The 21,610-nt window shown below is 33.1% G+C and overlaps 5 protein-coding genes across 5 annotated transcripts; 1 reads left to right on the top strand and 4 right to left on the bottom strand.

The window, feature by feature from the left end:
- The first annotated feature begins 762 nt into the window (after positions 1–762).
- Positions 763–3,713, top strand: LOC107495056 (probable WRKY transcription factor 33). The gene is made up of 5 exons (XM_016116120.3): positions 763–1,085; positions 1,212–1,334; positions 1,792–2,429; positions 2,692–2,853; positions 2,972–3,713. Exons 1-5 carry the CDS (start codon positions 846–848, stop codon positions 3,429–3,431), a joined length of 1,623 nt encoding a protein of 540 aa, XP_015971606.1. The 5' UTR covers positions 763–845; the 3' UTR covers positions 3,432–3,713.
- A 260-nt stretch (positions 3,714–3,973) lies between these two features.
- On the bottom strand, positions 3,974–6,096 carry LOC107494984 (CASP-like protein 4B4). The gene is made up of 3 exons (XM_016116020.3): positions 5,686–6,096; positions 5,332–5,455; positions 3,974–4,446 (listed from the first exon to the last, which is right to left on the bottom strand). Exons 1-3 carry the CDS (start codon positions 5,970–5,972, stop codon positions 4,255–4,257), a joined length of 603 nt encoding a protein of 200 aa, XP_015971506.1. The 5' UTR covers positions 5,973–6,096; the 3' UTR covers positions 3,974–4,254.
- An 858-nt stretch (positions 6,097–6,954) lies between these two features.
- LOC107494974 (soyasapogenol B glucuronide galactosyltransferase-like) lies at positions 6,955–8,497 on the bottom strand. Its single transcript, XM_016116017.3, has one exon. It carries the CDS (start codon positions 8,469–8,471, stop codon positions 6,993–6,995), a length of 1,479 nt encoding a protein of 492 aa, XP_015971503.1. The 5' UTR covers positions 8,472–8,497; the 3' UTR covers positions 6,955–6,992.
- Positions 8,498–9,721: 1,224 nt separating this feature from the next.
- Positions 9,722–13,968, bottom strand: LOC107495001 (uncharacterized). Its single transcript, XM_052263113.1, has 6 exons — positions 13,954–13,968; positions 12,781–12,950; positions 12,379–12,438; positions 10,704–11,778; positions 10,405–10,550; positions 9,722–10,313 (listed from the first exon to the last, which is right to left on the bottom strand). The coding sequence occupies exons 1-6, from the start codon at positions 13,966–13,968 to the stop codon at positions 9,722–9,724; spliced, it is 2,058 nt and encodes a 685-aa protein (XP_052119073.1).
- A 1,660-nt stretch (positions 13,969–15,628) lies between these two features.
- On the bottom strand, positions 15,629–18,802 carry LOC107495111 (soyasapogenol B glucuronide galactosyltransferase-like). Its single transcript, XM_016116201.3, has 2 exons — positions 18,600–18,802; positions 15,629–17,286 (listed from the first exon to the last, which is right to left on the bottom strand). Exon 2 carries the CDS (start codon positions 17,259–17,261, stop codon positions 15,768–15,770), a length of 1,494 nt encoding a protein of 497 aa, XP_015971687.1. The 5' UTR covers positions 17,262–17,286; positions 18,600–18,802; the 3' UTR covers positions 15,629–15,767.
- Between the last annotated feature and the right edge of the window lie 2,808 nt (positions 18,803–21,610).

Raw genomic sequence — 21,610 nt, 5'->3', positions numbered from 1 at the left:
TAATTATTTAATGAAAAAAACGGAGAGATTAATATAGTATATTTTTATTAATTTTAAAAACATAATTGATATAATTAAAATGGTTAAGTATGATTTTGGTCTTTTAAAGTATATGTCGAAAATTTTTTTTATCTTTAATCTCTTTTTATACAAAATCATTCGTAAAGTTTAAAATCAAGTTTTAAAATTGTCATTTTTTACTTAAATCTTATAATTTTGGATAAAATTATCCGTAACAAAAAATATAAAATTAAAAAAAATAAAAGAAAGAGAATATTTTTGCTCCTAAAAAAAAAGAAGAAGAACAAAAGAAAAAAAGAAGAAGAAGCTCACACTACTTTTGTCTCTGTTTTTACTGCTAAAAATTTAAAATCAAGTTAAATTTTAAAAATAATTTTAAAATTAAATTAAATTTTAAAGACCATTTTGTATGTAATAAGATTGTGAACGAAAAATATTTTCGACCTATACTAAAATTTTAAAAGTATTTTCATGTAGCTTTAAAGTCATAATATGATGATATGGATATTGATATGTTTGATTTGATTTGTTGGTATGATAATAGTTGGAAGGCTATAATATAATACAACTTATGCAAGTCCAGTCAAACCCACAACTCTTGACCAAGCTTATAATTTTCAACGGTCAAACTTTACCCCCTCTCTGCCTATGGTACCTTCTCAGAACCATCTTCCATGACTTTTTGGCTTCCTACTTCTTAAAGCTTTTGCCACAACACACCATGCATCAATCAAGTTCCCTCCTTTTCATTCTTTTCATTCTTCTCTCAACTCATATAAATTCAAACCACAATCCAACCATTTCTACTTAACAAACAACAATTTATGAAGACATCATCATTCACTGACCTCCTTTCAAACAACTATAGTAACATAAACATGAACATGGATGATTTTGGTGATGCTCTTATTCAAAACCAAGAATCTGTTCCAAAATTCAAGTCTGTTACACCACCTTCACTACCACTTGAGAACTCACAAACTTCTTCTTACTTTCCTTTTACATCATCAACTTTTAGCCCAACTGAGTTTTTGAACTCATCTTTGTTCCTTTCTTCTCCTAATGTAAGTTCACAATTACAAACACCCCAAATGCTTCTTTTACTTAAAAAAACAAGTCTTTTTCTAATTAATTTCATGTTTAGTGTCATTAGTAATGGTATTGTTTTGTTATAATATGGTTTCTTTCAGATTTTTGCATCTCCTACTATTGAGGCTTTTGCTGGCCACAGCTTCAACAACAAGGAAGATGAGAAGAACTTCTCTGAATTCTCTTTCCAAACACAGACTAAGACAGCTTCTCCCTCTCAAGCAGTAAGTAATTTTTATTTGTTTGACCATTTGACTTTGAAAACAAATATAATCTTTTAGGGCGTTCAATCATTCAGCTGAATCGGAGATTTTTTTTTTGTTCTCTCTGTTCTTCTTGAAATGGTCATATTTTGTTTCATCCATTACCTTGTACTTGGTTTTATGGGGTCATGTTTCTGTAATTTTTAACTGGCACTTTAAATTGTCTTTTTCTTTGTTGTCTTTTTTTTTTTTTGGGTATAAAAAAATTAACTAGCATATTCTAATTAAGTTGAAAATTTCAAACTTGAAAGTATGTCTATGTTTGTTTCCATTTTGATAAAAAAAATTAAAAAAATAAAATGAAAAGAAAATAGAACTTGGTGATAATGATCATCACATAGTGCATAGTTGAAGTAAAACAAGGTATGAAATATAATTTTATTTTGTTCTAACTTCTAGTGCTTGTTTGTAATAATAGGAACCACTTAAGACACAAGACATGTGGAAATTCACAGAACCTATAAACCAAGCTGAATTTTCATCTCAGAGGGAAGCAACAAAATCTGAATATCCATCAACACAGAGCTTCTCCTCAGAAATGGTAGCAACAAAACCCGAATTACAAAGCAATTCGGTGCCTGAGTCCGGTTCTTTCAACTATGCTAACACGTCTCAGTCCATTAAAGAACAAAGGAGATCAGAAGATGGTTACAATTGGAGGAAATATGGACAGAAACAAGTGAAAGGGAGTGAGAATCCAAGGAGCTATTACAAGTGCACGCATCCGAGTTGCGCAATGAAGAAGAAAGTTGAGAGGTCTTTGGAGGGACAAATTACTGAGATAGTGTATAAGGGAACTCATAATCATCCTAAGCCACAGAGTACTAGAAGAAGTTCAAGCTCTCAACAAATTATTCATCAGCAGCCTTCTTCATCCTGCACTAACTCAGGAATCTCGGATCAGTCAGTGGTGACACTAGGCAATCCTCAACTTGATCGTGTGTCGATGCAAGAAGATTCTTCAGCTTCTATGGGAGAGGAAGAATTTGAACAAACTTCTCCAACAAGTTACTCTGGTGGAGATGCAGATGAACTTGGACCAGATGCCAAAAGATGGTAAGAACATGAAATTTTAGAATGAAACTTCATAGGGTGCATTTGAAAATTCAATATCTACATATATTAATTTTTCAATACTAGGATAAGGTTTAGCTATTGTTTTTTATTTTAGAAGCAACTCTTATCTAATACTTTAAAAATGGAAGAAAATTTACTCTTCTATATTTGTGATGCTGTTTTTTCATAATCTTATTATACAAATGATCTACAAAGATTTGAAGAGTAATTTGTTTATAACTAATTCTGGTTCTTGTTGCAGGAAGGGGGAGAATGAACATGATGGTCATTCAGCCTATGGAAGTAGAACTGTTAGGGAACCTAGAGTTGTAGTTCAAACTACAAGCGAAATCGATATTCTTGATGATGGCTACAGATGGAGGAAATATGGACAGAAAGTAGTTAAAGGAAATCCAAATGCAAGGTAATTAACTGATTGAAACAAAGCCCTCTTAGTTAATAGTTCTTAGAAGTGTCACAAATCTTTTAAATTGTTAACAACATTAGTAACTGATATTGTTCAATTATTTTTCTTTCTGCAGGAGTTATTACAAATGCACAGCCCCTGGTTGTTCAGTGAGGAAACATGTTGAGCGAGCCGCGACTGATATAAAATCAGTGATCACAACTTATGAAGGGAAACACAACCATGATGTGCCTGCAGCACGCGGCAGCGCAGGTTACAACATGAACAGAAACTCTCTAAATAGAAACAATAGCAATGCACCGGCGGCACCAATAAGGCCTGCGGCCGTGAATGGTTATTCTAGCGCGCCGAATTTCACAAATTCACTTTACAATCCTAGGCTTCCGGCCACCGGAACTCAAGAATCATCTTCCCTAGACATGCTGCAAGGCTCTGGACTTTTCGGCTACACGTCTCTTGGAAGATCAATGGGTTCATATGGAAACAATTCGCAACTCTCGGATGGTGTATACATCAAGGCCAAGGATGAAAGGAAGGATGACTCATTCCTTGAGTCATTTCTTTCAAAGAACTAAGTTTGGAATACACCACTTTGCAGATGCTATCATGGACATGTTTTTGTATAGCATATAGGATCTTAGTTACTCATAGCAAAAGACAGAAACAGAGAAAGAAGCAAGAATGTTTACATGTATTAGATTAGAGACATAGTGATAGGAAAGTTTGACCAGAAGAAGGTTCTTTAATCGGCTTTGTTGGCTGATGAATACTTTTATTCTTTTGTTGTATTTGTTTCACAGAAAGAAAGCAAAAAAGGTTTCTTTTATAAGATTCTAATAGTCGATTACTTTGTAAAATTTGTGCAGTGCTTGCAGTTTTTAGTATTTTATTTCTAATCTTAGCTTTCAAGTTTCAATATAGATTAGTTGAGATTGAAGAGTGGAACTTCGATTAATAATTTGTAGTGACATCATCATTGGGAGTTCAATAAAATTTCATTTCATAGTCCTCTTAGGCAACATTACGCTGGAAAGAGACTAGTCAAAAACTCACTTGGTCAAAGTTGGAATGTTCAAACCACTAAGATCCAAAAATATAAAGTCAATAATTTCATTTTCTATTTGGGGTATAATTAATAATTATATTCTGTAAATAAAATGGAAAATCTAGAACTGCTTGTGCCATTACCTTTGGTTTTTGTTCTGCCAAATTGGTTAGTAAGAATTAACACCAATAACATAGTCTCAAGAATAGAGCAAAATTCATTTATTTTGGTGTACAGGTAAAAAATCAGTAACTTTCCATATCTCACTGTAACATATGTGATTGGTATACACAATTAAATGAAAGTATGAAACATTTTTATCGGGCAAAAAAATAAAAAAATCAATGAAAGTTTTATATATAAGGTTGAGTTGATAGTTTGAAGCCAGAGATGAGTGCTGACACTGCTAAACAAATGAATGCAAAAATGGACATGCAAATGGCTGTACTTGAAGAATCAGTGAATATATTGTCTGAGTTTTCTCTCATTCTGTTTGTTATTGGAATTGCTGAAGACGCTGATGATAACAACAGATATGCCATGATCTGCAACCAAAAACAGTAACAACATTTGCCAATGGGTCAAGTTGCTAATTAACTATTCATTGTTCCTCAATGGCAGTTGGCAAAATACATAAACATGAATACGATGATTGGAAGGTAAAAACAGGGTTTTGAATGAAGAGTTGTGTAAGAGATTTGAATAATTCAAAATGAAGACTCTACCAACTTCCACAAGTGAAAGACTTATATTAATATCAGACTCGTTAATATTGTGGACTCATATGAAGGACTAGGACTCATTAACTTCTCTTGACTAATTAAAGTGAAAAACTTATATTAATATTTTTACATCTCTTTCATCTAATCCTTAGCTTATAAGTTCAAAGTCTACACTCTCCTCAAGAAAATATTCATATGCCATTAATTTGATTTTAGAATTAGATGAAAAGAATATAACAAACTTTTGCTGATGTGATTATCCTGCAGATTATAGTCCTTAGAGAAACACTATAATATTATAGACTGCTTGAGGTAATGTAAACTCTCATTTTCATTACATCTGTAGAGGCAACTTCACAGAGAAGTTTTCAAAAGTTTCTACCCAAACCTCTTCAGCATTGCTTATAGTTATAGCTCAACAACACAGGAAAAACTTAAGTCTTTCTTAACTATTAAGGGACAGAAAATTAATTAAATGGAATGCTAATTAATTTAAAAAAATACCAAGAAATAAAAAGAGAAAGAAAATACTAGTCTTTAAGAATGAAAATGAAACCATTTGACAATTCAAATCTAGTTAATGGCCCTGAATTTGATTCCCCATCCCTCACTAGTCACAGATTCAAATTTTGTGTTAAAAAAAAAACCCCACAAAGTAATCAATGTTATGATGAAGATCAAAGAAAAAAGAATTAATGGCAAACAAACCTGGTCTCCTGCAAAGTAAATGATAGCAGCCATTCTGGGCTGAAGCAATTGTTTTCCTTTTACTTTGAGAAACAATATGCCTCCATTATAAAGACTTGACAAAATTGCAATAGCCAGCAAATATCTGAGCCATTGTTGAGTTCCAATAATCAATGTTGAGAATTAAGAGACATAATAAAAGCATTTTCTTTAGATAATTTCCTAAGTGAACTTTCAGTTATAAACTGTCCTTAACTTAACAATAAGCTATTAAACTCATCAACCATCACAAACCCAAATAAACATTGAGAAAACAAAATCATTTCTTTATTGAAACCCAATATTGTTCATCAAAAAGCGAATCAAAATTCTTACCTATACTCATCATATTTATCAAAGTCTCTCCAATCACCATGCTTGTTGAACGCCATTACAAGAAACGAAATCAGAGAAAAAATCAGAGCGGCAACTCTTAGTGGCAACGCCCCTTTCTTCACCAATTCTTCCCTCTTCCACCGTCTCAGGATTCCGGCAACCACTCCGTCGTTTGAGGAGGCCGCCGGTGGCGGAGTCCGGTGGTTCCCGCTGTTTGCTGGATCAGTAATTGGCGGAGCCTCAACATGTATCTTCGGTGCTGAATTGTTTTCTTTAAAATTTGACATTTTTCTGTATGTGGTGCTGTTCTCTTGCTCTTCGAATTCGAAGGCTTCGGATTCTCAGAATATCAAAGAAATTAATTATATGTAAAAAGAAGGGGAAAAAAAAAGAAATAGATGTGACAGATGAACAAGAAGAAGAAAACAGTTTCTTGGTTATTTCTTTGTTTATTAAAAAGAAAAAAAGAATGGTGTATTTTGGTTTATATTCAGGGGCCCCACCTCGGTGAAATCGTTATGGAAGTTAACTAACAAGGTTCAATGGGATGACGTGGCATAAAAGGATTGATTGGAAGAGTGTGGAATATGCGAGCTCCTGTGGTCATGTCCACGGCCATATAGTTTGTGTGAAAAAAGAGATTAAATTGTTGGAAAAATTTCAAGTGTATCGAAAATACCGTTGTTTCAATTATTTTAGCCGTTGATTTTAATTAATATATATAAAAAATTTTATAATTCAAATCAGCAATTAAAATAACTAAAATATCGGTATTTTTAATACACTTGAAACTCTTCCTAAATTGTTAAGCCGACAAAACCAGATTACTAGATTAAATATCGATCTAACTCGAGTTAATTGGTTTAGGATTCGAGTATTTGTCGGATAATCGGGTATAATCCAATTAGATCCATTCTCATTTGGTTCAAGTATCAGATTCATGTTACTAATGTAATCTTGGATCAGAGGAATACTTTGGCTTTTTTATCTTCTTCACTTGTCAATACTCGATACTCAATACTCTTGTTAGTTATTATGGTTTTTTACATATTTTGATGAATTCCAACAATTGGCATGCATCATGACACTCTGAAAATCTGAAACTTCAAACTATTCAAAAAAGCAAAGGCTTGGCAAAAACTAAATGTATTTCTGTATAAAGTTTCAGAACAAAGCACAAGTAACATCTCAGCTAATATCAACTGAAAAACACCACAGTAATTCAAACAAATATATATAAAACCTTCATGAGCAACACCTCAAGAAGCAACACCATGATTATTAATTTATTCCTCCATTTCAATTACCTAATTTCGTGACATCTTAAGAGATTTGAGCTCGTCCATCAACTGCATTAGGTTGTTGTAAGAGGTTCCACCTTCTTCTATAGTCCTCTTTGCAGCATCACCAAGTTTCTTTGCTCTCTTCCTCATTTCCCTGCTCTCTTCACTTCCCATCAAAGTTTTCACAGCCTTCACTAACTCTTCCCTTCCCACAATTCCATCCTCACCAACAATTGACCAGAACTTATTCACCTTAGCTCCAACCGAAACTCCGATCTTCAACACTTGAACAAGAAATTTCTCATTGTAGAATTGCTCGGCGAACATAGGCCACGTGATCATTGGCAAGCCGGAACTCACGCTTTCGAGTATTGAGTTCCAACCACAATGAGTCACAATTCCACCAGTTGCAGGGTGGTCTAATATAAGCAATTGTGGCGCCCAGTTCCAAATAATGCACCCCTTGTCACTTTCCTTCATCCTAGCCTCAAAATCTTGCAAGAAACATTCTTCTTCGCCTTCGCCGTCGCCTTCGCCCTTTTTCCTAACAACCCAGATGAAATTATGGCCTGAATTTTCAAGTCCATGAGCTATTTCAACAATTTGAGCATAACTAAGCCTAGTTAAGCTTCCAAAACTCACATACAAAACAGAGTCACTCTGCTTTGAGTTAAGCCAATTCAACCAATAAGGCTCTTCTTTAAGATCAACTTTGTTTCCACGATTCGCCTTCTCTTCATCAGTCTTGTTAATCCAAGCCGAAACCGGTCCTACACTCCAAGATTTGATCCCAATTGTGTTCTTGTAAAGTTCCTCATAACCACCTTCAAGTTCATAAAAGCTATTACACAATGTTCCATAGCTTCTTCTCTCTGATGCATATACTACATTCATAAGAATTGTCATGTCATTTTCTTTCCTCTGAAATTCATCCATCTCGGTCGGTGCAATCTCAATTTTATCCAGCAGTCCTGGAATTTGAACCTTTTGTGAATCAGATTCTAACCCTTTATGAGGCTTATGCTTCTGAATAAAATGATATACACAACTTGAGAAAGAGCTGGCACTGTAGTAGTACAGCCTCGGAATCCTTAGTTTCGCGGCCGATTCGACTGTCCAAGGATAGAACATATCAGAGACAATACAATCAGGTTGAAGTTCTTGAAACACAGACTCAATTTGAGGCTGCAGCATCATTATTCCATGGAAAATCTTCTCTAGCATTTGAGGAGTGGTGCAATCTTTGATGTTTTCAACTCCATCAGGTAGACCAAGTTGTGATGAAGGGAATTGAATCACATAGGTTTTGATGGAGTATCCAGAATTGAAGTCACTATCTATGGCTTTTTGGATTGTTAAGGCATTGGTTTGTGTTGTGATTATGGTAACATTAGCACCATGTTTGGCAAATAATCTTGCTGTGTCCACCATAGGATTCATGTGACCTGGTGTTAGATATGGAAGGAAAATTACATTGAGTTGAAGATGGTTTTCTGTTCCCATAACTATGGTGATTTTTCAGTGTTATTCAAACTTGGTTAGCAAGTTATTTGGATTATGAACAAGCTAACTCTTTTAAATTGACTTTCCAAGAACAAACAATAGATATGCTTAAGCTTAAGTTAATTCAGATATGGTCACTTTCATTCATCTTTTATTTATTTATTCATTTTTTAATGATCATTTTGGCTTATTATTAAGTGTCATTTTGTGTTTGTCTTTTGATGGTTTTTTATTTGCTCATTGTTCATTAAGCCGGTTCTTGTTCTCAACGTTGTACTTGATACTTAGTAGTTGACTACTTGACTTTTTTATAATTAATGATTTTTGTTTATAATATTTAGAAATTATATTAAAATTAACGAAAGTATATGAATATTTTAAAATACGCATTAATAATATTCTATTGTATAATAAGTTAAATTACTCTTTATCATACATTATCGTATAATAAGTTTTTATATACACACTTTTAACACATAAAACAATCATAACTTTAATCAATTTAACACAGTTAAAATTTGAATTAGAAAATGTTTTGAAGTATGTCTTAAATGTACTCTAAAATTATATAAGTATTTCTAAAGTTTTACATTTCCATAAGATTTGAAATGATTTTCTAAGTTAATTATTTGGAGTTTAATTTAAATACAGTACTTCATTTTAAAATAAATAATTATATTACGTATGCACAAAAAATTAGCTATAAAAAAATCATATGTTAAATGTATGGACAATTAAGTTTATCATGAGATAATTTATAATGAAGATTAATTTATTTTTTATTTTTTTAAAAGAAACAATACTAATTGGCTTTGTTAAAATGTTGCTGGGTTATATTATATACATACAAAATAAATAGAATGTAAAGCCAATTTAAAATTAGATTTATGTTCTTTAACCAATATTTCACATCAAATATAAACAAAAATATATTTTTTCTTTCACACTACGAAGCACGGACACGGACACGGGACACGACACGACACGCGACACGGTGACACGGTGACACGCGAATTTTAAAAAGTTGTCGGACACGGGGACACGCATATATTAATAATATAATATATTTAAATAGAGATATGTCTTAATAGAGATATTTTCAAAAACAACCATATGATATGCATTTTTTCTAAAGTGTATAGGTATTCAAAAGATAAAATTCTAAATTCCTATGTCTTAATAAAGATAGTAAGAATTTTGTACATTACATGTACACAAAAAAAAAGTTATCTAAAGTCATTCTTTCTCCATCATATATGGTTGATATCTTCATCATTAGAAAAAGTTACTCTTTCCAACTCCGGTTCATCAAGAGAAAGGTGAGCAACTTCAAAAACACCATTTTCTTCATCAATTGGTGAAAAAGCATCTCCAGCAATATCCCACATCATAGTTTCTCCTTTATTATATTGTGGAGTTTTTCTTGAAAGAAGACGAAGATTAGTGTGGACAAATACTAAATTTTCTGCACGTTTAGGCTTCAACTTGTTTCTTTTCAAGGAATGGATAAAAGAATATGTGCTCCAATTCCTTTCACAACAAGAAGATGAAGATGGTTGCCCTAGTAGCCTAAGAGCAATTGGTTGAAGAAATTTTGCTTTACTACCATGAATTAGCCACCAAGACTTTGCATCAACTATGCCTCTATCATTCAAAGAGTCATAATCATCAAAGACACCTCTACCATCAGAAAAGCTTGCAAATTCAATGTTTACCTTTCTCCTCTCTTCTTCATTAGGAAAATACCTCTTCAAGCATTTAACTCTCTCATTAGTGTTCTCAATATCTTGATGAGGAGAAACTCGTGTAAGATCTTCTTTCAACCATTGGTGGCTATAATACCTATATAATTAGTGTTTAAGCATAAATTAATAATGATTCAATTATCTTCACTTATAAATAAAATTTATAAACAATAAATGTAAAAAGTTACCTTGGATTCAATGAATGTGTTAAACAATGAAGAGGTGTGCTACTTTTTGTCCATCTTTGAACTAATATTGAGTGCACAACATCGTAGAAGGACGATGACTCTTGTTCATCTTTTCTTTCATAGAGATATATAGCACTTTTTACTTTCTTGATCATTGAATCCCACATATCATGGACCAAATGAAGAGTAGGTGCATATGTGTCTGTACTTCTTAAAACATCATAAATAGGATTTGTGAAAGCAAGAATATAATCAATTTTTTGCCATCAATTTTCACTCAAAATCTTTTCTGTAACAACCTTAACTCTGCCAATATTATCTTCCTTGTATGAAGACCACTTCTCACTTATAACCATCTCTTTGAGGCCTTGCTTTAACAACCTAAATCTTTTGAGCATCACAATAGTAGAAGCAAATCGAGTAGGAGCAACATTAAGCAACTTCAATGTATTAAATTCATTGAAAATAGATAACCTCGTATGATGATTAACAATAAAATTTTTTATAAAAGAAACATCGTCATCAATTTGAGTAATCCATGAGCATTCTTGATAGGCAAAATTATTCTTCTTTGTATTCTTAGCTGCACAAATGTCTTTTAAAGCAAGGTTGAGAGTATGAACAACACAAGGAGTCCAAAAAACAGATGGAAATTCAGCTTCAATCAATAAACCAGCCGCTTTACAAACCGGCGCATTATCAGTCACAATCTGCACTACATTTGAGAGACCGACTTCTCTTATGACATCTCTTATTTGCTTTGCAACATAATCCTTGTCTTTGATTTCATCTGAACAATCTACAGCTTTCAAAAACATAGGCCCACTTTCAGTTACAGCCATAAAATTAAGAAGATGCCTCCTTTGGGGATCACTCCATCCATCACTTACAATGCTCACTCCCTTTCCACTCCATGAATTCTTAGTAGGTTCTAACATTCTCTCCACATGTTGCTTCTCTTTCTCAAGCAAAGTTGTCCTCAATTTATTATATCCAGGAGGAATATAACCATCAATATAATTATTGGCAGCATAAGAAAAAGCTTTGACAAAATACGGATTTTTTGCTAGATGAAAAGGTAATCCAGATGAAAAAAATATTCTAGTAATATGTAAATCTAGAGTCTCCCTTGCATTCACATTAAAAGCTTTCTCTAAAGGTCCAGTAGCTCTTCTTTTTCTTGAATCAATTTCACTTGCATTAGATAAGGGTGGAAGAGGAATTGACTTAGCCTTTTTACTTTCATGCAACAATGTACTTTCACTATCAAGTTTTTTAAGTTCTTCAAACTTTGTTGATGTAACTTTTGCATAAAATCTAATTCCTTTTCCTGAAATCTTCAATAAATGTGCTCTTACTCTAGTATAAGAACCACTGAATAAAACTTTGCAAAATTTACATTGAAATTCAAGATTTCCGCCCCCTTCAATTTTATCTTTCTTTGTTACAAATTTCCATAAAGGTTTATCAACACTTTCTTTAAAATTGTTTTGAACACTCTCTGAACTCATCTCTCACAATCCTACCATAATTTAAGAAACAAAATTATTTTTTTATAATTCAATTTCTTGAGCAAAACATAACCAAAAAAAGCATTAAGAGAAAACAAAACCAAAAAAAATTATTATATAATACTAAACATTTGTGTAAGTAACTGAGTTCATTCTCAACTATTATTATTTAATGTTTACTACAAAAGAAACAGATAAAAACATATTATAATATTATAAAAGGTGCTAATTACCAAGGACCACAACAAAATCTTAACAAATAATCCTTCAATATGAACATGATTACTAAGAAGAGAAACATAACCTAAAGCTATGAATCAGGATTAGTATTAGAACCATGATATATATAATAACGGCATATACATAAATGCATATAGAACAAATTATAGTACAGACAAATTTCTATCTAGAGTCTAGACATTTACACTAAAACTCAAAATAAATTGATTTCTAGGAATCTTACAAGTCACTGCCATATTCCACTTCATATACATAAGTGCTGAATACTGCCATATTATGTAGGCTAAAAAACAAATTAACGATCAATCCAGTTTTTTTTTCTCTTGTCTTTTTTCTATCAGTTCTGTGTCTTTCTATTATTTTCTAGTTTCTAATTTTCTCATAGCAGCAGTAAAAAATTATGAAAGAAGTCTCTAACAATATCTAATTCAAGAAGCACAAAATAAAACAAAACAAAACAAAACCAAACCAAGGAGATGCACATAACAAAATAGAAATCCAAAATCAAATGGAAGTACAAAAATGACAAAACAAATCAGAACCAAAGAGAAGCACAGAGGCCAGAGAAAAATAGAAATACAGAACCAGAAAATTGATTGATGGAAAAATAAATATTCTCCCTTACTTGAAATGGAGGATGCAGAAGAGCACGAGAGCAGGACAACGGTCACGGTAGAAGTGGCGACCGGAGAGGTGGCGAACACGGCAACGAAGAGGTGGCGAACCGGGGAGTGAACGGCAACGAACGGCGATGACAAGCACCGCAGAAGAAGTGACGGCAGTGAAGAGGAGATGCTGAGATTAAGAGTGAGTGGGTGTGGAGAGAGATGATGAACATCCACGGCGGTGACGACCGGAGGTGGCGGCGATAGCTGGAGGTGGCGGTAGACTGGCGGTGAGGAGAGGGTGAGTGGGTTGGAGCCACAGAGCCAAAGACGGGTTTGGGGGTGGAGGTGAAAGGTTAGGTTTTTAATTTTTTGTTAAAGTGAAGGGTGAAAGACTGAAAGTGAAATTGATGTTCCAAAATGGCATTAGGCCGTGTCCGGCCGTGTCTGGGCCGTGTCCGGGCCATGTCTGACTTGTTTTTTTATTTTTTCGGACAGGACACGTTTGGACACGGGAGACACGCGTGTCGGATGAGTGTCTCCGTGCGTCGTGTCCGAAATGTGTCCGACACGCCGACACGGCAATTAAACAAAGTGTCCGTGCTTCATAACTTTCACAATTGTCCTGTAATGGATTGTTCAATATGCTTGTTCTCTTCTTTTTCTTACTGTCCCAGAGTCATGGGTGACTGGTGCAGTGAGGCAACTAAACCGAATAACCTATGCTTTAGTATAATGATTATCAAAATAATCTTTATATACTTTTAACATGACCTGGAATAACAAAATCATATATAATTTTTTTTACAATATTAATTTTTATTTATTGGCTAGCTAGTGTGAACTCTATATATGTTTTAAAATACTGTTGATCTTTGCTGGCTGAAGATAAAAATTATTTTGATTTCTAACATTTGAATAGAAAACCAAAATGGTCTTTAACCGTTTTTATTTTTCAAAATTATTTCTAACATTTTTAAAACTTTTCAATATCATCTTTCTTTTAAAATTATCTGTCTCTATTTAACTTTATTATCAAAATAGAGTAAACTATCATTTTTACCCATAAAAATTAAAAACGCTGACATATCTACCCATAAGAAAAGAAAATTATAATTTGTACCCATGAAATACGGGTTTCGCATAACAAAATTATCCAAACACTAAAAAATTACTTAAAATTCCTAAATTACCTTTATCTTCACCATTACTTTTCTAATTTCCAATCCCACCACCACCCCTTTCACCCTCTTTACCCAGCCACCACTCCCTTTCCCTTTCTAATATCAAATTCCACCACCACCCCCTTCACCCTCTTCACCCAGCCACCACCTCCCTTTTCTTTTCTAATTTCAAATTCCACCACCACCCCCTTTCCCTTTTTAATTTTAAATTCCACCACCACCCCCTTCACCCTCTTCACCCAGCCACCTTTCTAACCCTAATCCTTTTCACCCAATCATATTTCTAACTCTAACCCTCTTCACCCAACCACCACTCCCTTTTCTTTTCTAATATCAAATTTCACCACCACTCCCTTCACCTAACCACCTTTCTAACCCTAACCCTCTTCACCCAGCCACCACCTCCTTTTTCTCCAAAATTCACACACGGAGACATTACACACACCCCCACTCGAGGAAGAAGAAGAGAAGATGAGGGGGAGGGAGACCGCACTGGCAATGTGGAGACTTGCCGCCGCTATCGCATCATTGTCGTCATTGTTGAGGGAGCCCGAAGAGGAGGAAGAACACTTCGTCTTCTCCTTCTCTTGGCAAAATCAGATTCGTGTTCTGTGTTATTTGCAACGAAAATATGGTAATCTGAAATCTGAGAAATTGTCAATTTTTTGAGAAGGTTCTAAGAAATTAGGGTTTTATTTTGAATCTGTGCATGCTCTATTCTTCAATTTGATTTGAGTTTATTCTTTTTTGTGATTTTGAAGAGGACAGTGATTAGATTATGTTGATGTTCAAGAGGTGAGAGAGAAAAAGTGAGTAAGTGAGTGATAGAGAGAGAGAGACAGTAGGAAAGAAGATAATGCTACAGTAATTATGGTTTAGGTGCTGCAGATAGTGAGTGAGGGTGGGTACCTGAGAGAAAAGAAGGGGATAATTTAGAAATTTTACGTAATTATTTAGGATTTGGGTAATTTTGCTTGCAAAAGTCAATCTTTATAGGTACAAACGGTAATTTTCATTTTCTATGGATAAATATATTAGCGTTTTCAACTTTCGTGAATAGAAATGGTAGTTTACTCATCAAAATAAATTAACTCATGACTTAACAAAATACAATAATACATGGTGATGATTTAGTTAAATATACTGAGTCTGATAGAATCCATTTTCTTATCAAAAGATTATCAATTATGCCGTATCATTCTTTTGGCACACATTATTTGGATAATAAATTTTTCACTATTTAAAAGTTTTGAAAATCAGAAGCTACACCATTAAATTAAAGCAACAAGATTTCAATCATCCTTCCATTTCAATTATAACCCTTACTATCAGAATGTTACGCTTTTGACTATACTATTTTAATAACGAAAAATATTACGACGACTTTGTATATTTAATAATAAAATAAGAGCATTGACTTTTCTTTTCAAAACGGATGAGAAAGCTTGCGAAATTTTTGTTAAAGTTTTTAAAAATGTTGCTTCTGTTTGTATACATATATTATAGATTTTCCTCACCTTTATTATTATATTTTTATAAGAGGGATATGAGTCGTAACTGTAATAACATGTATGTATATAATATTCGTAAGTTGCCTGAGTAAGAAGTTATATATATGTATATGCTTGTCCGTTTTCATATAAAAAGTATTTCTGTTTTTTCTTTTAAGAAATTAGCGATACAGTTATGAGTCAAAGGCGTTTTATTATTAAATATATAAAGTCGTCGTAATACTTCTTATTATCAGAATCGGAAGCATGACATTTTGATAGTAAAGATATTACATCAATGTATAAATCCACTCCACCAACCGTTTGAAACTTTTAATTTTCCAATTTTCTTTTGCTAAGTTCCCTTGATACCTTCAATGATTTTAGCTCTTGTATCAACTGAATCAAGTTGTTGTAAGATGTTCCCCCTTCCTCTATAGCCCTCTTGCCAACATCCCCAAGCTTCTTTGCTCTCTTCCTCATTTCCATGCTCTCTTCACCACTTCCCATCAAAACTTTCACAGCATTTGTGATCATATCCCTTTTCACCACATCTTCCTCACCCAAACTCACCCACAATTTGTTCTCCTTCACCCCGATCGCGACGCTGATCTTCAACATATCAACCAACAACTTCTCATTGTAGAATTGCTCAGCAAACATTGGCCAAGTGATCATTGGCAACCCAAAACTCAAGCTTTCAAGAATTGAATTCCATCCACAATGTGTCACAATTCCTCCAATAGAAGAGTGTTCCAATATTAGCAACTGTGGAGCCCAATTCCATATAATATAGCCCTGATTGCTTTCTCTCATCCTAACCTCAAAATCATGCAAGAAACTATCTCCATCATTGTCATCATCATTATTTTCCCTTTTCCTAATTACCCAAATGAAATCATGACCAGAATTTTCAAGTCCATGAGCAATTTCAGCAACTTGAGCATTAGGAAGCCTAGTTAGGCTACCAAAAGAAACATACAAAACTGAACCAATTTTCTTGGAATTAAGCCACTTTAACCATTTGGGCTCTAATTCTTCTACATGATCATGTTTTTGTCCCTTATTAGTACTATTGATCCATGCTGCAACTGGTCCTATACTCCAAACTTTGATCCCCATTATGTTCTTGTAATGTTCCTCATACTCATTTTCAAGATCGTGAAAGCTATTGTACACTGCACCATAGCTTCTTTTCTCAGATTCAAACACTGCATCGAAAAATTGTGCGGTGCTGTTATTCTTAGTCCTTATCCACTCTGCAAGCTGCAGAGAAGTCATCTCTGTTTTATGTGGCAAATCCGGAATCAAAAACTTGCTTGTATCAGATTCAAGTCCATCATGAGGCCTATGAGTCCTAACAGAATAGCTAGCGCAATTCGAGAAGTAGCTCGAGCTGTAAAAGTAAAGCCTTGGAATTCCTAATTTCTCAGCAGAATCCACTGTCCAAGGATATAACATATCTGTGACTAAACAATCAGCATTAAGATCATGAAAGAGGAGCTCAATTTGATCTCTGAGCATGTGTATTCCGCGGCCGATTTTACCCATGATTTCTAGTGAATTGCCATCTTTAATGTTTTCAACACCTTCAGGGAGACCAACTTGAGATGCAGGGAATGGAATCACATGGATTCTGATTGAGTATCCGGCTTCGAAGTCGCTGTCTATGGCCTTTTGGAATGTTGAAGCATTGGCTTGTGTAGTGATGATGGTGGAACTTGCTCCATGCCTTGCAAATAGTCTTGCTGAATCTACCATTGGGATCATGTGGCCAGGAGTTGGATATGGAAGAAAAATTATATTCAATTGAGGTTCCATTTTCATGCCAAATCTTTGAGTGTGTTTGTGCCTGTGTTTACATCATGAGGGTGGAAAAACTACTATAAATTTGAAGCTATGTTGCACAAATATGAATGCAGAATTAAATAAAATCTGGCACAGTTAGTCTGGTATTCAAACTTATAATTTAGAAAATATGAATTCTTTTCTTATAAGTAATAATTATTAACAAATTCATACTTGCTTTTGGTAGAAATCATATAATTATATTCCAAAGTTTTGATGATTTAGTGCAAAATTTAGTATATTGTTTAGTTTTATGAATTTTATAGAACTTTAGCTACATATGAAAATATATTTTAATTTAAAATTCAATTATTTTAAAATAAAATGTGTTAAACTACTAACACAATTAGGATATTAGGTAATCTTAATTAGAAATTTTTATAAATTAACCCACTCTACCAAATACCAATAGCTTAACTGCTAAATGGATTATATTGTTAATTCTACAATATCGTTTACCAAATTATTTTCTATAAAAAAAGTCATGTTTGTTTTGTTCTTAAGCATGTTATGAGTTGATTCTGTGTATTTTGATTTGCCAAATATAACTGTTATAGTTTTCAAAAAGTTATCTTTAAAAGTTACTTTTTTAACAAGCTATTTTTGATTGGCGAAAGTTTTATCAAACTAGTTTATATGGTTTTAATGTTTATCTTTGAGAGTAAGAGTAAATTTGGTACAACTTGTGTTTTTTAAGAATAGCTTATTAAGATGTCTTTTTAAAGATAGTTTTCCAATAAAGTTATAATAGCTATATTTAGTAAATTACAATACAATTGGTTTTCAGTAGATACAAGTTATAACAATTGTACGTGATAAAATTGATAAAAGTTTAAACTAACTTTAATAGAGAAAATTAAAATAAGAAATAAAAATAAATTTAGATATTTATTAATATATAAAATTATATTAAATTTTTTAATTTTGAAAAACATGAGTCCTTTTTTAAAAGTATCTCCATATATATACTTTCGAAAATACTCTTACCTTCTTAAAAATTAAAAAAATACTAATACATAATTTCTTGATTTACCAAATATAAATTAAAATATTTTGAAAATTGCATGTACCTTTCTAATACTAAGCTAGTAAGTTACCACCCATTCTCTCCGAATAAACATGAACTGTTTTATGTATCAAGAGCTTTCATGAATTAATTCATCGTAATTTTACAACTTACAAGCAAATACAATAGAAAGTAGAAACCTTCACTATATGCAATCGTAGATCTACCCCAAAATTTATTAAATTCAAACATAAAATTCCAATAGGGACCCAAAAATAAACAAGAATCGATAGTTCGATATAGAAGCCTACCTGGTCTAGAAAACTCCTTCGAAACTTTTTGAGGCCAAAGGGAAGTGCTTAGTTAGTATCGCCTTCAGGTAGTTACGTCAGAGAGAAAGGGTCCTCTGAAAATACACATATGAAATTATGAATTGCTTACCCTACTTACCTCTTGTGATTGACCAAATAGAATATTATTCTACTCTTTTAGTATTTATTTTTTTTAGTTTTCTTCTTTTACGCTTTGGCCGGAACACTTATAAAAGTGGTAAATGCAGCTTATAGATAACCATTTGGCTGAGGAAGGGGAATACAAACAAATATTATTTGTATTTACTTTTTTTAATTAGTATTTGTTTGTTTGAGGTTTGGCTTTGGTATAGCTCGTTTTCCGGCAATTATCTCCAAATTTTTCGTCAGAATGAGTTATACCTCGGCACGAAGAGAACAAAGAGGTAGTCACTTGCAAAAGATACTCCAACGCTCAAGTCAGTGAGTGAATTATAAGTTCTGTACTCAAGTAATTCTTAAATCAATGTCTTATCTTTTGTTTCTGTTTAACCTCTCTTTTATAACAAGGATAAGCATTTAGAAGTCGTTTTGCGGTTACTAAGTTATACTATTTTGATACGTTTAAGATATATCGTCGGGATGAGTTCATTCATATATTATTGGAGCATGCTATTGGCAGTTTGTGCAAGTCTTCACTTTTTCGAAATAATCTTTTTGCAAGCTCGGCTAGAAGAATTTTGCGCAAAGTATTTTAAAAGATAAATTTCAGACTCCTACATATGTACCACAGATGTTTTTATGGGCTTCTGCTAAAATAAGATCGGTTTCTATCCAAACATTTTAAAAGTGGGCGAGTATAGCCTTGTCTATACAAGGTGTTATTTAACATGGTAAAGAAAGAAGATTGCCGTTGAAACCGTTTCAAATCATCAAACTCCTGGTGGTATAGTTTTAGTTTTTAAATACTGGATATAAGGTCATCACCAATCATAAACCTGAGCAATACTTAAAACATTGGTGAGATACATACTTGATGTAACTAAAGTAGATTGTAATAAGGTAGAAGTATATGATTGCGTGCTTGCTAGATTAGATAAAATATCAACTCTATAATTTTATTCTGAATTTAAATTTGTAAAATTGAGAAATAAGGGAATATATTTTACTAAAAGAGGGCCTTTGACTTGGAATAATTGATTTACCTGAAATTACTAATAAAGAATCACAATGTACCTTTAATTCGGAAATATGTGGGTCTATTGCTAACCTTAAACCAGTAACGAGTGCCTCATATTCAACTTGATTGTTGCTTGCCTTGAATGAAAAATGTAGAGAGTGTTCCAAGACAATTCCATTACCATCTTCAAGGAGAATTCCAACTCCACATCCTTGTGGGTTAGAAGCACCATCAACATAAAGGGTCAATCCAATAGAATGATCCTCAGAATTAGGAGCTATAAACTCGGTGACCAAATCTGCTAGGTATTGTGATTTAATGGATCATCGGCTTCGATATCAAATGTCAAACTTAGAGAGCTTGACAGACCACTTCATAAGTCGGCTGACTAACTCTGGTTTAGTCAGTACTTGTCTAATGGTTGCTCAGTCCGAACATTAATGATATGACTTTGGAAGTAAGGTCGAAGGCGCCTAGCTGAGAATACCAAAGCTAGGGCAAGCTTTTCTATCTTCGGATAACGAAGTTCAGCATGTTGTAATGATTTGCTAACAAAGTAAACAAGCTTTTGGATTTTATTCTTTTCTGTGACAAGAACATAACTAACAGCCTAATCAGTGATGGATAAATAAAGATCAAGTTCTTCCCCATATTCAGGCTTTTGTAAAATTGGAGGTTTTAAAAAAATAGTTTTAAGATTTGAAAAAGCATTTTCACATTCATCATCTCAATTAAAATTTATTTTCTTTTTCAGTGATTGGAAAAAATAAAAGGATTTAGAAGTTAAGCAAGGTAAAAATCTTGATAAAGCAACAAGTCTCCCTTTTAATCATTGGACCTCCTTTATTGTTTGAGGACTCTTCATCTCTAACACAGCTCAACATTTGTCAGGGTTGGCCTATATATCTCAGCTTGTAAGTAGAAAATCGAGAAATTTACCTCCTTGAATACTAAGACACGCTTTTCAGGGTTTAGTCGCATGTTGTACTTTCTTATTTGAGCAAAAATTTCAATAAGGTCGTCAACGTGAGGCTTGCCGATCTTGGTTTTTGCCACCATGTTATCAACATAGATCTCCATGTTCTGACCAATTTGCTTGACAAACACCTTATCCATAAGTCTTTGATAAGTAGTCTCTGCATTCTTAAAGCCAAAAGGCATAACTTTATAGCAAAAATTACCATATTCAATTATAAAAACATTTTTATTTTGATGTGAAGGATGCATCAAGATCTAGTTATAACTAGAATATGCATCCATAAAGCGTAAAGTTCCAAAACTAGAGGCATTATCAACTAAAGAATCAATAGATAGTAAAGGATATGCATCTTTTGGGCATGCTTTGTTTAAATAAGTAAAGTCGACACACATGCGTCATTTACCATTATATTTTTTTACCATGACAACGTTAGCTAACCAAGTTGTAAACCTGATTTCACATATGAAGCTAGCATCAATGAGCTTTTTAGCCTCTTCCAAAGATGCTTGTCTTTTATCCATACCAAGATTGCGCTTTTTTTGTGCTATAGGTCGGATGGATGAATTTAATGTCAGTTTGTGAGAAATAACAGAGAGGTTGATGTTGGGTATATCTGCAGGAGTCCATGCAAATAAATATGCATTTTGTTATAAAAATGGTTGGAGTGTATCCTTTTTGTGTCCCTTCAAAGTTTTACCTAAGGACCAAAACATTGTTATGCTAACACGTCCGGAGATAAATTAAAAAAAAAAACAAAAACAAAAAGCGATTCTTATTTTAAAACAGAAAGAGTATATTTTTTTTTTCAAACTAGAAAAGATACTTGACACAATTTTCTGTAACTTTTTATATATTAAATAAATTTAATTTTGA

Source organism: Arachis duranensis, chromosome 6 (genome assembly GCF_000817695.3).
Source record: "Arachis duranensis cultivar V14167 chromosome 6, aradu.V14167.gnm2.J7QH, whole genome shotgun sequence".
NCBI classification, from domain to species: domain Eukaryota; kingdom Viridiplantae; phylum Streptophyta; class Magnoliopsida; order Fabales; family Fabaceae; genus Arachis; species Arachis duranensis.
Note: the sequence above shows the minus strand (reverse complement) of the source record. Positions and strands in the feature narration are given on the sequence as shown.

Coding starts and splice junctions, on each gene's coding strand:
- LOC107495056 (XM_016116120.3), top strand. CDS start 846: ATGAAGACATCATCATTCACTGACCTCCTTTCAAACAACTATAGTAAC. Junction 1,086..1,211: donor TGTTCCTTTCTTCTCCTAAT/GTAAGTTCACAA, acceptor GGTTTCTTTCAG/ATTTTTGCATCTCCTACTAT. Junction 1,335..1,791: donor CAGCTTCTCCCTCTCAAGCA/GTAAGTAATTTT, acceptor TTGTAATAATAG/GAACCACTTAAGACACAAGA.
- LOC107494984 (XM_016116020.3), bottom strand. CDS start 5,972: ATGTCAAATTTTAAAGAAAACAATTCAGCACCGAAGATACATGTTGAG. Junction 5,456..5,685: donor GATAAATATGATGAGTATAG/GTAAGAATTTTG, acceptor ACAATGGCTCAG/ATATTTGCTGGCTATTGCAA. Junction 4,447..5,331: donor TTTACTTTGCAGGAGACCAG/GTTTGTTTGCCA, acceptor TTTTGGTTGCAG/ATCATGGCATATCTGTTGTT.
- LOC107494974 (XM_016116017.3), bottom strand. CDS start 8,471: ATGGGAACAGAAAACCATCTTCAACTCAATGTAATTTTCCTTCCATAT.
- LOC107495001 (XM_052263113.1), bottom strand. Junction 12,439..12,780: donor TTCTGCATCCTCCATTTCAA/GTAAGGGAGAAT, acceptor TTTGTTTTTTAG/CCTACATAATATGGCAGTAT. Junction 11,779..12,378: donor GTGGAATATGGCAGTGACTT/GTAAGATTCCTA, acceptor AGTTTTATTCAG/TGGTTCTTATACTAGAGTAA.
- LOC107495111 (XM_016116201.3), bottom strand. CDS start 17,261: ATGAAAATGGAACCTCAATTGAATATAATTTTTCTTCCATATCCAACT.